The sequence below is a fragment of the Tamandua tetradactyla genome, chromosome 10 (assembly GCF_023851605.1).
Source record: "Tamandua tetradactyla isolate mTamTet1 chromosome 10, mTamTet1.pri, whole genome shotgun sequence".
In the NCBI taxonomy this organism is placed as follows: domain Eukaryota; kingdom Metazoa; phylum Chordata; class Mammalia; order Pilosa; family Myrmecophagidae; genus Tamandua; species Tamandua tetradactyla.
This window is the reverse complement of record NC_135336.1, coordinates 108,837,938-108,852,094: the sequence shown is the minus strand read 5'-3', so window position 1 is coordinate 108,852,094 and position 14,157 is coordinate 108,837,938. Positions and strand designations below refer to the sequence as shown.

Sequence of the window (14,157 nt, the reverse complement as noted above, 5' to 3'; positions counted from 1 at the left end):
TGATCATTTCATTCTTGATATATAACCAAAAACTCAAAATATCATTACCATGATCATTTCTTAGAACATCTGCATCAATTCAGAAAAAGAAATAAAAAGAAAGAAAAAAACTCATACACATACCCCTCACACCTCCTTCTCATTGACTGCTAGTATTTCCACCTACCCAAAATATTTTAGCCTTTGTTTCCCCTATTTTTTTCTATATGCCTTATCACTCCTTTTCATTGATCATTAGCATTACAATCTACTAAATTTATTTTAACATTTGTTCCTCCTCTTATTTATTTTTAATTCAAATGTTTCACTCATCTGTCCATACTGTAGATAAAAGGAGCATCAGACACAAGGTTTTCACAATCACACAGTCACACTGCAAAAGTTATATATCATTATATAATCATCTTCACAACACATGGCTACTGGAACATATAGTCAATTGATTTTTTTAAATTTTTTACTCAACATAACAATACATAAACACATTCTTACTATAAGATCCTTCCATTCTTGACACAGAATCAATAACTCACAATATCATCACAGAGTTGTATATTCCTCATCATGATTTCTTAGAACACTTGCATCAATTCAGAAAAAGAAATAAAAAAAAAAAGAAAACAGAAAAAAAATTCCTACATACCATACCCCTTAACCTAACCCTAACCCTAACCCTTTCATTTATCACTAGCATTTCGATCTACTAAATTTATTTTAACATTTCTTCCCCCTATTATTTATTTATTTTTAATCCATATGTTTTACTCATCTGTGGATAAGGTAGATAAAAGGAGAATCAGACAAGGTTTTCACAATCACACAGTCACACTGTGAAAGCTATATCATTATACAATCATCTTCACGAAACATGGCTACTGGAACATATAGTTAACTGATTTTTAACAAGGCTGCCAAGTCCACTCCACTGGGAAAGAACTGTCCCTTCATCAACTGGTGCTGGTGAAGAATGAAAGAGGACCCCTATTTCACACCTTACACAAATATTAACTCAAAATGGATCAAAGACCTAAGTATAAGAGACAAGACCATAAAGCTCCTAGAAGAAAATGTAGGGAAGCAACTTCAAGATCTTCTGGCAGGCAGTGGTTTCTCAGACTCAACACCTGTATTAGTTAGGGTTCTCTAGAGTAACAGAATCAGCAGGGAATATCTGTAGATATAAAATTTATAAAAGTGTCTCCCATAACCATGGGGATGAGAGCACAAGTCTGTAGGGCAGGCAGCAAGCTGGCAGCTGCAATGCAGTTCCTCAACAAACTCTCAGGACAGGCTGGCTGGGCAACCATGGAAACAGAAAGAATCCAATATCCATACGGCAGGCTGTGAAGCTGGCAGCTCCGATGAAGGGTCTGGATGAACTCCACAGGAAAAGCTCGCTGGCTGAAGCAGGAAGTGTGACTGTCTCTTCTGAAACCTCCTTAAAAGGCTTCCCGTGATTAGATTAAGCATTACCCACTGCAGAAGACACTCCCATTAGCTGACTACAAATGGTATGGATGCAGCCACATGATCATGATTTAAGTCCATGAAATGTCCTCATAGCAACAGACAGGCCAGCACTTGCCAGACCAGACAACCAGGCACCACTACCTGACCAAGATGACACATGAACCTGACCATGACAACACCCAAAGCATAAGCAACAAAAGATAAAACAGATAAATGGGACCTACTCAAAACTGAAAACGCTTTGCATAAAAGGACATTGTCAAAGAGGTGAAAAAACAGTCTATTCAGTAGGAAAAAATATCTGGAAAACACATACCCAATAAGGGTTTAATATCCATGACATTATAAAGAAATCCTACAACTCATCAATAAAAAGACAAATAGCCCAACTTTTAAAATGGGCAAAAGACTTGAATAGACTTTTCTACAAAGAAGATATACAAAGGGCTAAAAATAAAAAGCACATGAAAAAATGCTCAACATCATTAGCTATTATGGAAATGCAAATCAAAAACACAATGAAATACCATTTCACACTCACTAGAATGGCTACTATTAAAACAACACCAGAAAACTCCTCGTGTTGGAGACAATATGGAAAAACAGGAACACTTGTTCATTACTTGAAAGAATTTAAAATGGTGCCGCCTCTGTGGAAAACAGTTCAGTGGCTCATCAGAAAGCTAAGAACAGAATTACCATATGACCCAGCAATCCCATTGCTCTTATATACTAAAAAGAACTAAAAGCATGGACTGGAAGAGATATTTGCACATCAAAATTCAAGGCAGCATTATTTACAATTGCCAAAAGATGGAAGCTATCCAAGTTGAATGGATAAACAAAAGGTGGCATATGCATACAATGCAATATTACCCAGCATCAAAAAGGAATGAAGTTCTTATTCATGCAACAACATGGATGAACTGTGAAGACACTGTGTTGGGTGAAATGAGCCAGACACAAAAGGAAAAATATTGTATGATCTCACTAATATGAAACAGACTTCAATATTGTGAACATAATTAACAGCACTGATTTATATTTGTGAATGTGGTTAAAAGGGGGAACTTTAGGTTGTATATATGTTACTAGAATAAAAATCAAACATAGGACTGTACAACACAGTGAACTTTACTGTAAACAATGAACCATATTTTATGGTACAATATAAAAATGCTCTTTCATGAATTACAACAAATGAACCTAACACAAGGTATTAATAATAGGGTGGTATATGGGAACTCTGTATTTTGTTCACGGTATTTTTGTAAAGCTACAACTTCTCTAACAACAAAAAAAAGAAATTAATAAACAAAAACTTAAAAAATTTAAAAAATAACTTCCTCTTGAAGTATTTCCTGTGAAGTGAGAGAAAAGACAAGCAAACAAATAATTATGATATTGTAATAAATCCTACAGGAGTGATATGAGTACCAAAGGGATGCAGAGCAGCAGGTATCTAACTCTGCAAGAGCTGGGTGTCTTAATAGTAAGACTGGGTTTCAAAGAGAAAGTAAAGCTTAAACTGAAGTCTTAAAACAAGGGCAGGAATTCAAAAGGTACAGAAGAGCTGGCAATGAACAGTTATGTGCAGCCTTTTGGGATATTAAAATAAAAATTATGGTTTTAATATTCTTTTAAAAAACATAAATCAAAATTCTGTAAAGAAACAATTGCACTAGGATGATTTATTATGAAAAGAAAAAAACTCTAAAGGGAGCATTCCTAAGTCACAAACAATAACTCTTAATAATAGATTTTGTTAAAGGAGCACATACAAGCAAGAATATCAGTAAGTATAACTTAAAAGATTTTCAAACATTATTTTATCAAATTAAAACATCTGATTGTCTGTGCCGGTTTGAATCTGTGGTGGACCCCAGAAAAGCCATGCCCTTTAATCCTCATTCAACATTGCTGGGTGGGAGCATTTTGATTCTTTCCATGAAGATGTGACCCACCCAATTGTGGGTGGTAACTTCTGATTAGAGGATTTCCGTGGAGGTGTGTCTCTACCCACTGAAGGTGGAGTTGCTTACTGGAATCCTTTAAAAGAAGAAACATTTTGGAGAGATTCCCTTTTTGGCAGAGCCAAGAGAAAGCCAGCAGAAGCCGCCATGTTCGCCATGTGCCCTTGCAGCTGAGAGAGAAACGCTGAACTTCATCAGTCTTCTTGAACCAAGTTATCTTTCTCCGGATGCCTTAAATTGGACACTTCTATAGACTTGTTTTATATGGGACATTTTCTCGGCCTTAGAAATATAAACAAGCAACTTATTAAATCCTCCTTTTAAAAACCATTCTGTTTCTGGTATACTGCATTCTGGCAGCTAGCAAACTAGAACATTGTCCTTACATGTATGAACAAAAATCTTTGTACCAGGCAACAGCAAAAAAAAAGTCACAATAAGTATAAAGAAATACTTCTAGGTATATAAGTTTAAATTGCATGTAGCAGTAGTTTTGAAATGTTTGGGGCTCAGGAATCCCCGACACTCTTAAAAATTACTGAGGACCTTGAAAATCCTTTGTTTAAATATCTAGCGGACTTCTGGGTCAAGACGGCGGCTTAACAACGAGCACATTTTAGTTCGTCCTCCAGAACGACTACTAAATAATCAGAAACGGTACAGAACAGCTCCCGGAGCCATGATAGTGACCGGACACACAGTGTACCCCAGTCTGGATCAGCTGGACCAGCTGAGAGCACCTGCCAGAACCTTGAGTTCCCAAAGATGAGGAGGCCAGAGCCCCTCCCCCACAGGCTGCTTCCCAGAGGGGAAAGGAAAGGACTTTACTAGCAGCAGCGACTAGGCACAATCAAATGCCAATTGTGGAACTATATTAACAAATTCTGACTACTAAAAATAGGTCCTAGCTTAGGTGAATCTGGTCAAAGTGGAGGTTGCTCATTTTTGCCCTGGCGCCAAGGGGGCAGGACTGACAGAAAAAGGGGGAAAAAAAAAAAAGGAAACAGAGGTTTTTGTGGCTGTGTATCTACAAAGGCTTGACTGCCTCTGGATACAGCAGCAGGACTTCTCAGGCTGCAACTGCCCCAGGCATAGGCAGAAGTGAGTTCTTTCAGGGACTTATCTGGAGCCTGTGCATTCCCCAGGGGAGGGGTGAAGCCCCACCCAGGTGGAACCCCTTCATCAAGGAATTCAGACACCAGGGCTTGGTAATTTGAAGCCATTAAAACCAGCCTAAAACCTCTCCTCTGTCTCCACCATGCCCCCAGCAGGGAGAGTCTGCCAAAGTTAAAGGTACCGCATCATCTTATGCTGGTGGGACCTGCAGTCAGACAAGTGCCACACACAGGGCAGGATAAGAAAAACAGAGTCCAGAGACTTCACAGGAAAGTCTTTCAACCTGCTGGGTCTCACCCTCAGGGAAAACCGACGCAGGTGACTCTTTCCTCCTGATAGGAGGCCAGTTTGGTCTGGGAAAATCTGGCTGGGGTCTATAATATCTAAGTAGATCCTCCTAAGTGTGTGTGGGGGAAAGGCACCACACAAGCAGGGCAAGAAACAAGAAAACAAGAACTGAAAAACTCTGTTCTGTTAAACAAAACTTAAGCTAAAGGTCCAGATAAAGCTGAATGGAATGTCAAAGAACAGATAGACAACAAATTCATCCAGCAGGAAAACCCTAGAAAAAAGAAGTGAAAGCAATCTCCAGAATAAATTAATTAAGATAATTAAATGCCTAGATGCCAGCAAAAAATAACAAATCACACTAGGAAAATTGAAGATACGGCCCAGTCAAAGGAACAAACCAACAATTCAAATGACATACAGGAGCTGAAACAATTAATTCAGAATGTACGAACAGACATGGAAAACCTCATCAAAAACCAAATCAATGAACTGAGGGAGGATATAAAGAAGGCAAGGAAAGAACAAAAAGAAGAAATTGAAAGTCTGAAAAAACAAATCACAGAACTTATGGGAATGAAAGACAGTAGAAGAGATAAAAAAAAAAACAATGGAACCCTACAATGGTAGATTCTGAGAGACAGAACACAGGATTTCTGAACTGGAGGATGAAACATCTGAAATCTGACAAGAAACAGAAACTATAGGAAAAAATGGAAAAATATGAGTAGGGACTCAGGGAATTGAAAGACAATATGAAGCGCATGAATATACGTGTTGTGGATGTCCCAGAAGGAGAATAGAAGGGAAAAGGAGGAGAAAAACTAATGGAGGAAATTATCACTGAAAACTTCCCAACTCTTATGAAAGACTTAAAATTACAGATCCAAGAAGTGCAGCGTATCCCAAAAAGAATAGATCCAAATAGGGGGGGCCGCGGTGGCTCAGCGGGCAAAGTGCTTGCCTGCCATGCCGGAGGACCTCGGTTCGATTCCCGGCCCCAGCCCATGTAAAAAAAACAAACAAACAAACAAAATACAATAAAACAAGAAAATGTTTAAAGATGTTTCCTTTCCTTCCTTCCTTCTCTCTGTCTTTCCTTCCCTTCCTCCCTCTCTCTAAAAAAAAAAAAAAAAAAAAAAAGAATAGATCCAAATAGACATACTCCAAGACATTTAATAATCAGAATGTCAGAGGTCAAAGAGAAAGAGAGGATCCTGAAAGCAGCAAGAGAAAAGCAATCCATCACATACAAGGGAAGCCCAATAAGACTATGCACAGATCTCTCAGCAGAAACCATGGAGGCGAGAAGACCGTGGGATAATATATTTAAATTATTAAAAGAGAAAAACTGCCAACCAAGAATTCTATATCCAGCAAAAGTGTCCTTCAAAAATGAGGGAGAAATTAAAACATTTTCAGACAAAAAATCACTGACAGAATATGTGACCAAGAGACCAGCTCTGCAAGAAATACTAAAGGGAACACTAGAGACAGATACGAAGACAGAAGAGAGAGGTGTGGAGAAGAGTGTAGAAAGGAAGACTATGAGTAAAGGTAAAAAAGAAGGAAAATTGGATATGACATATAAAATCCAGAAGGCAAAATAGTAGAAGAAAGTACTACCCATGCAGTAATAACACTAAATGTTAATGGATTAAACTCTCCAATCAAAAGACGTAGTCTGGCAGAATGAATTAAAAAACAGGACCTATCTATATGCTGTCTCTACTCAAAGGACACGAGGCCAAGGACACAAATGGACATTTACACACCAATGTTTATAGCAGCATTATTGACAATTACCAAGAGATGGAAACAGCCAAAATGTCCATCAACAGACAGTTGGCTAAACAAACTGTGACATTTACATAAGATGGAATATTATGCAGCTGTAAGACAGAATAAAGTTATGAAGTATGTAACAACATGAATGGACCTTAAGGACATTATGCTGAGTGTGATTAGTCAGAAACAAAAGGACAAATACTGTATGGTCTCACTGATATGAACTGACATTAGTGAATAAACTTGGAATATTTCCTTGGTAACAGAGACCATCAGGAGGTAGAAACAGGGTAAGATACTGGGTAATTGGAGCTGAAGGGATACAGAGTGTGCAACAGGTCTGAATATAAAAACTCAGAAATGGACAGCACAATATTACCTAACTGTAATACAATTATGTTAAAACACTGAATGAAGCTGCATATGAGAATGATAGAGGGAGGGGCATAAATGAAATCACAAAGAAAGATAGATGATAAAGACTGAGATGGTGAGATGGTGTAATCTAGGAATGCCTAGAGTGTATAATGATAGTGACTAAATGTACAAATTTAAAAAATGTTTTTGCATGATGAAGAACAAAAGAATGTCATTACTGCAGTGTGCCGAAAATAGATGGTACTTAATATTCTAAAATTTCAACTAATGTGTGAGACTAAAGCAAAAAATATTATTTGGTACAAATCTATACTTTGACTAGTGCATCTCCTAATACAACTTATGTAGATAGTTGACTGAACACCGTAAGTACATGGAACTTTGTATAGGACATGAGATTTTGTTGGTTTGTCCAGGTGATGCCCTGATGAATCCCAGAGTGATTTGATCAGTGAGTGGAAAAGTATCTGCAAAGTCCCCTTTGGCGAATGGTGAGAACGGGGGAAAACTCAACTTTCCCAAGTTGAATTCTTGATATTCTCACAAGCAGTGTGGACAACTAAAGCTATAGGCTGAGCCCCCAGTCTTGGGGTTTGTTCATATGAAACTTAACCCCACAACGGATAGGTCAAGCCTACTTAAAATTAAGCCTAAGAGTCACCCCCAAGAGAACCTCTTTTGTTGCTCAGACGTGGCCTCTCTCTCCAGCCAACACAGCAAGCAGACTCACCACCCTCCCCCGTCTACGTGGGACATGACTCCCAGGGGTGTGGATCTTCCTGGCAGCGTGGGGTAGAAATCCCAGAATGAGCTGAGATTCAGCATCAAGGGATTGAGAAAAACTCTAGAATGAGCTGAGACCCAGCATCAAGGGATTGAGAAAACCTTCTCCACCAAAAGGGGGAAGAGTGAAACGAGACAAAGTGTCAATGGCTGAGAGATTCCAAACAGAGTGAGAGGTTATCTTGAAGGTTATTCTTATGCATTAAGTAGATATCACCTTGTTATCCAAGATGTAATGGAGAGGCTGGAGGGAACTGCCTGAAAATGTAGAGCTGTGTTCCAGTAGCCACGTTTCTTGATGATGATTGTATAATGATATAGCTTTCACAATGTGACTGTGTGATTGTGAAACCCTTGTGTCTGATGCTCCTTTTATCTACCTTGTCAATGGATGAGAGGAACATATGGAATAAAAATAAATAATAGGGGGAACAAATGTTAAAATAGATTTAGTTTGAAATGCTAGTGATCAATGAAAGGGATCAGTAAGGGGTATGGCCCGTAAAATTTTTTTTTTCTGTTTGTTATATTTTTCTGTTGTCTTCTTATTTCTTTTTCTGAATTGATGCTAATGTTCTGGGAAATGTTCATGATGATGAATATGCAACTATGTGATGATATTGTGAATTGCTGAGTGTATGTGTTGGGAATGTCTGTTTCTTGTAATTTTTTTTAATTAATAAAATTAAAAAAAAATCTTTTGTTTATGTGGGTTATATCTATCGATGTTTTACTATATTATATCTTAAAACTATAAAAGTTTAAAAATATATTTAATTCACTTTAAATTTTTATAATAAACCTATTAGATGTTAAGATAAATACTACTTTTATATAAAATAACCACCTTTCCAAAAATAAACCATTTAGTAAGGAGATGGTGGTATGGTTTTAAATTTTCGCAAATCTCTTAATATCTGGCTTAGTAGAAGACAGCTGCATTTTCACACTTGCTTCTGCATTCAATCTGCTGCAGTATGTGGTTTGGTGAGGACCCTACAGTTGGAAAAGGTAGGAGTACCTCAGTAGTCTTTTCAGAACACTGAGGACGTTCTCTGCTACGACACGAAAACTAGCTAAGTGGTAGTTTTTTAAGGAATAGTTGCAATATAGAATCTGACACCATACCAATGAGCTTTTTGTACTGTTACATTAAAAACCACTGTTCTTCTTAGTTGCTCAGATGTGTCCCCTCTCTCTAAACCAGCTCGGCAAGTAAACTCACTGCCCTTCCCCTACATGGGGCATGACTCCCAGGCATGTAAATCTCCCTAGCAACATGGGACATGACTCCTGGGATGGGCAGGATCTGGCACCAACGGACTGAGAAAGCGTTCTTGACCAAAAGAGGAAACAGAGAAATGAGACAAAATAAAGTGTCAGGGGCTGAGAGATTTCAAACAGAGCTGAGAGGTTACCCTGGATTTTATTCTTATACATTATAAAGATATTCCTTTTTAGTTTATGGTGTACTGGAGTGGCTGGAGGGAAGTACCTGAATCTGCTGAGCTGTGTTCCAGTAGCCTTGATTCTTAAAGATGATTGTATAATGATATAACTTTTACAATGTGACTGTGTGATTGTGAAAACTTGTGTTTGATGCTCCTTTTATCCAGGATATGGGCAGATGATAAAAAAAAATAAGGTGAAAATAAATAATGGGGGGGGATAAAGGGTGAAAAATCAGGTAAATTGAAATAGTAGTGGTCAGTGAGAGAGAAGAGTAAGGGACATGGGATGTATGAGTTTTTTCTTTTTATTTCTTTTTTCTGGAGTGATGCAAATATTCTAAAAATGATCATGATGATTAATACACAACTATGTGATGATGTAGTGAGCCAGTGATTGTATATCATGTATGGACTATATGTGTATGAAGATTTCTCAATAAAAATATATATATATATTTTAAATCTATCGGTTTATCTTTTGAATGGATCTTTATCTATGCACAACTTTTGTTGTGTTATAACATCTGGAAAATACTGGTTTACAGAGTCATGTGGATATTTCAAATGTTAACATTTCATTATAAAACATCAAAAATTCACATTCGTTAATATTGCCACTGATCTCGGCAGAAAGATCTTAAGTACTAGAAAGCTATTAAGCTCGCAATAGCAGATATGTTTTTCAAAATGTTAGTATTTGCTCGAAAGCTTGAATATTACCATTGCCCATAAATTCTGCCAGGTGTTTCCCTTCATTCATATTCAAGAATTTATATGCCAAATACCTAAGCCTGAATAACTGTTGTTTGTCTACCACACATTCTTTCAAGTAGAAATGACATGCTGTACCAAAAAAGCAGCCACTTCATCTAGCAACTCAAATAACCACAAGCGCTTTACCTCAAGGCCTGGCTCTTCCTTGCTCTCATTACCTGGGAGTGCTTTATGCACACGTCCCATCTCATCACCTGTTAGAAGGACAGGGACTCAAGGGTTGAGATCTATGAACACTTTTCCTATTCCGCTGAGGATGTTCTTGCCTGAAGCATTTTGTTATTGCGTTAACTGTGAATACGAAGTGGCGAAGGATAGGACTCTTGGGACTTGGTGCCCTTGCCTTAACTAAGTCAAGGTGCCAACAGTTTCCCTCACCCTGGCATTCTGCACTGTCAGTGCAAATGTCAACAAGGGACAACACAAACAACATCTTATTATTATGAAATAGTCTTGCTCTCACAGACTTCCAGAAAGGATCTCAGGGATCAAGGAATCACACTTAGGGAATTGTCAGCAAAGATTTTCTCTGGGAGGAAACAGGAAATGGACCCTAGGCCTCAGGGGTAGGAGGGAGACTCATTCTTCTCTACATTTCCTCTGAGCTGTTTCATTTTCCTGCCACATGCATTTGCCTTACTTTGTCAATAAGATACTGTGCAAGGCTTTATGACCGGGGAGACCTCTGACGGCCAGAGTATTGCCCAGCCAGCACCCAGTAGCTACTATATATACATGAGCAAGCAGATGCAGGTATAAAGAGGCAGACAGGTAACAACTGCAAAGTCGCGAAAGCAGTGAGAACTCGAGAGAGGGAACGCGTGCAGTGAATGCTGAGCAAGTAGCATGGGCTTTGATAGGTGAACAGAATTTGGATATGAGGACACGTAGTTTTACATACCACAAAATATTCAGAGAGCACATAAATATTTATTGAACTGAAACTTTTGAAAGCCCCTTCCTCTGTACTTACAAACTGACTGAGCTTTTCCCTCTTATCATCTGCCTCCATCCAGGTTGGAGCCTGTGTTATCAGAATGCAGAAAACAAGAAATAGACTAAATTAAGCTTTATGGAATAGATTTATTAACCAAAATAAAGAAATAGGAGTGAGAGGAAAGGAGCTTATTGTGTAGGAATTTCCTTTCTAACCCTAAGCAGGCCACCACAACAAAGAAAACACCTACGTCACCACCCCAATTTTTTTAAAGTAGTTCAGAAGCAACAGCCCCAAGATAATATACTGCACAGGTGTGCCAAAATCAGCTGTAAGGTGTGTCAAAGGTAACTGTTGTGATAAGTTAAGCACAAATGTTTGGGAATTAATTTCTTTTAAAAAATCAAGGTTATACCTTTCATCTCACTTTCATCCACAAACAAAATGCGCTATAAGGAGCCACACGTGTGCATTCTTCGTGTATGTTCATCGCAGGGGAAATCGGAGAACGGGATCCCATGCAGCTCTACCCTTCATCCTATCTCAATCTGAAGAACACCCCCAAATCCAGAAGGATAAAACAGTGAGAAAAATCAGGGCACGAACCACAGCTGTGCCTTATTTTCCTCTTGGGAGTCCAGAACAGAAAGCCAGCAAACCTGCCTTACCTGAAGAAATCAGTGCTTCCTAAGACCAGAATCTTCCCTAAGGACCATTTCTAATCACTAAGGGTCAGGGTGAGACTCCAGAGGGGATGCTAGAGAATAAGGCCCCGTGTGAGTTACAAATAAAGGCAGGGGCCTAGTCACTGCTCCGGTACAGCCTGCAAAGAAGACATGCAGGAGTGCAGTTTTTTCCAGGCTATTCAGATATCACTCCCTACCTGTGTCCATACAGTTGGCATCTTGTCTTGTGTTAAATTTCCTCTTCCCTTTAACCTGCCTAGGGCAGTGACAACTCTAAGTTTTACAAAATTTCTCACTCAGACTAATGTGAAAATTGTGAAGGCAGCCTATTTTGACATTGCATTATTCTGAATTAGAAATTTGTCTTCCCCCTCATGCAGGGGAGGAGGGGTGGGATCCAAGGAGTGAGTCCCACTTTCCATTACTTTACTTGATCAAAATATAAAATTAATGATAAAACATTAGCTTTGGTTGCCTTAGGACCATGCTTCATCAGTAATCTTTAACCCTTTATTTAGATAAATAAAACACTTTTACCAATTTACTTCAAAGCACATCCACATACAGTATCCAACTAAATCTTCACAAGATCCCAGTTCTGTTAATAAGACTGGTGTTCACATCCATTTTCAGCAGAGCAAATTCACTGAACACTAACGTACCTGTCAGACCCCAGCTACTGTGTGAAGACATGAAAATCCACCTGAGACAGAGTCCCTAATGCTAAGCAGCCACGAGTCTTTGGGGGGTAGGTCCACGCCAACAACAATCAAGATGCAAACAGCAGAAGCCAGTACCAAAGCTGGAGAAGAGTCCTGGGAGCCAGGCCAAGTGTGACTGTGACCTATTTTGGCCAAAAGGAAGGTGTCAAGCCACTCTAGGAACCTGAACAGAAGCCAGAGTCCACGCTCTCGGGTCCCAGCTATACTCTGACATTTTTTCCCTTTACACTTTTCTTGCCCTCTCCCTTCCTGAGCTTAAAAACTCTCTCCAGGCTCCTCTCCACGTTCTGGAGTCTTACACCCCTCACTCACCTAGACATGCCTTACACACGTCCAAGATGACAATGGTACAGTGGGTCCAGGACGTAGGAAACAGCTCTTTCACTGAAGTGCTTGTCTGTATGTGTGTTCTGTCATACAAATTATGTTCTTTGAGCGAAGGATCCAGTTTTATTTAACCTTCAATGCTTAGCAAACACCCACACCTACAACCACGACCATGAACTGGGAAAATGAAGAGTACACTGGAACAGAAATTAAGAGCTTTCTGTAAAACCCCAAGTGCATCTGTGGATTTTCTTTGAATGAAGACCCATAACAAATTTAGCACAGCAGTTCTTGTCAGAACCATGCCTAATACGAATTCTTGAGACTTCCCAAGGGCACCCAATCGCTGAAGAGTTCTCAAATCCACCCCATTTCTCATTGCACTGCCATTAAAAAAATGGTACAGTGTTGGAGAATTTTTAAAACTCGAGTGTTAAAACAACTGCAATCGGCAGCGAGTCCTGTGGCTTAGAGGGCCCACCCGCAGCCACACCCGCCACTCTGGAAGTTGACGCGAGAACACTGAGGCTGGGGGCACGGTTCGGGCCCCGCAGCTTCACACCGCAGGGAGAGGTGAGCGGTGCCAAGGGCTGCAGGCCCGACCCGCTGCGGGACCCGGGACGCCCCCTCCCCAGCCCCGCCCGGCGGCGACCACTGGCCTCGGAAGCCAAATTACTCCGGCTTCGTTTCAACAGCCGACTCACCCCCCGGGACACACTTTCAAATTCCAACCGTGAGCGAGGTTAGCAGCCACCTCGCGGGTGAGGAGCTTCGCAGGCACCGCGGTGCCCGGCCTCCCACCGCCCGGTCACTCCCACCCGGGTAAAGGGCAAAGGGAGCGGCGCGGAGTCTCCTCCACTCGACCCTGCGGAGGCCACCGCGGGGGTCCCGGCTGAGGGGTGGGAGCGCGCCCCCGGTGAGGGGCCGGCGGGGGTCCGGGGGTCCTGAGTGAGGGGTCGGGGGTCTAGGGGGAGGGGGAGGGGGTCTCGGGGGAGGGGGAGGGGGTCCCGGCCGCCGCCCTCACCTTCCGACAGCTCCAGCTCCAGCTCGGCCAGGCTGTCGCGCACCTCCGCGGGCAGCGGCACGGCCTCCAGCGGGCACCCACGGTCGGCCATGGCGCTCCAGGCGGGCCGCGGCTACGTCGCTCCGCTCGGCCGCTCGGCCCGCATCGAGGGGCGCGGCCGGGGCGGCTCCGCAGGGGCGCGGGCACGGGCGCAGGAGCTCCTTTCCGCGCGGCCGCCCCGCGCGCTTCCGACCGCCCGGCTGGTCTTAGGCGAAGCTGCGCTTGCGCGGCGGGGAAAAGGTCTACAGCGCGTGCGCGGGCGGACAGGCCGCCGCGGATGGGAACGTTAGGCCCCGCCCAGCAACACCGAAGACTTTCTGCATTGGCCAGAGGACGAGCCGAGGCCGCCGGGTGCTCCCATTGGGCGAGAGGAGAGCGTTCCTCCCATCAAGCACCGCGCG

At 41.4% G+C, this 14,157-nt stretch overlaps 1 protein-coding gene across 12 annotated transcripts in view; it reads right to left on the bottom strand.

Moving 5' to 3' along the window:
• DIP2A (disco interacting protein 2 homolog A) overlaps positions 1-13,824 on the bottom strand; it is a 189,644-nt gene extending 175,820 nt beyond the window's left edge. For all 12 annotated transcript variants that reach the window (XR_013158765.1, XR_013158766.1, XR_013158767.1 and 9 more), the window contains exon 1: positions 13,718-13,824. Coding sequence is in view for 9 of the 12 variants with exons in the window: in XM_077119265.1 (XP_076975380.1) it covers positions 13,718-13,808 (91 nt within the window). In the remaining 3 variants the exon portion in view is untranslated. The remainder of the gene's footprint in view (positions 1-13,717) is intronic.
• Positions 13,825-14,157: the final 333 nt, after the last annotated feature.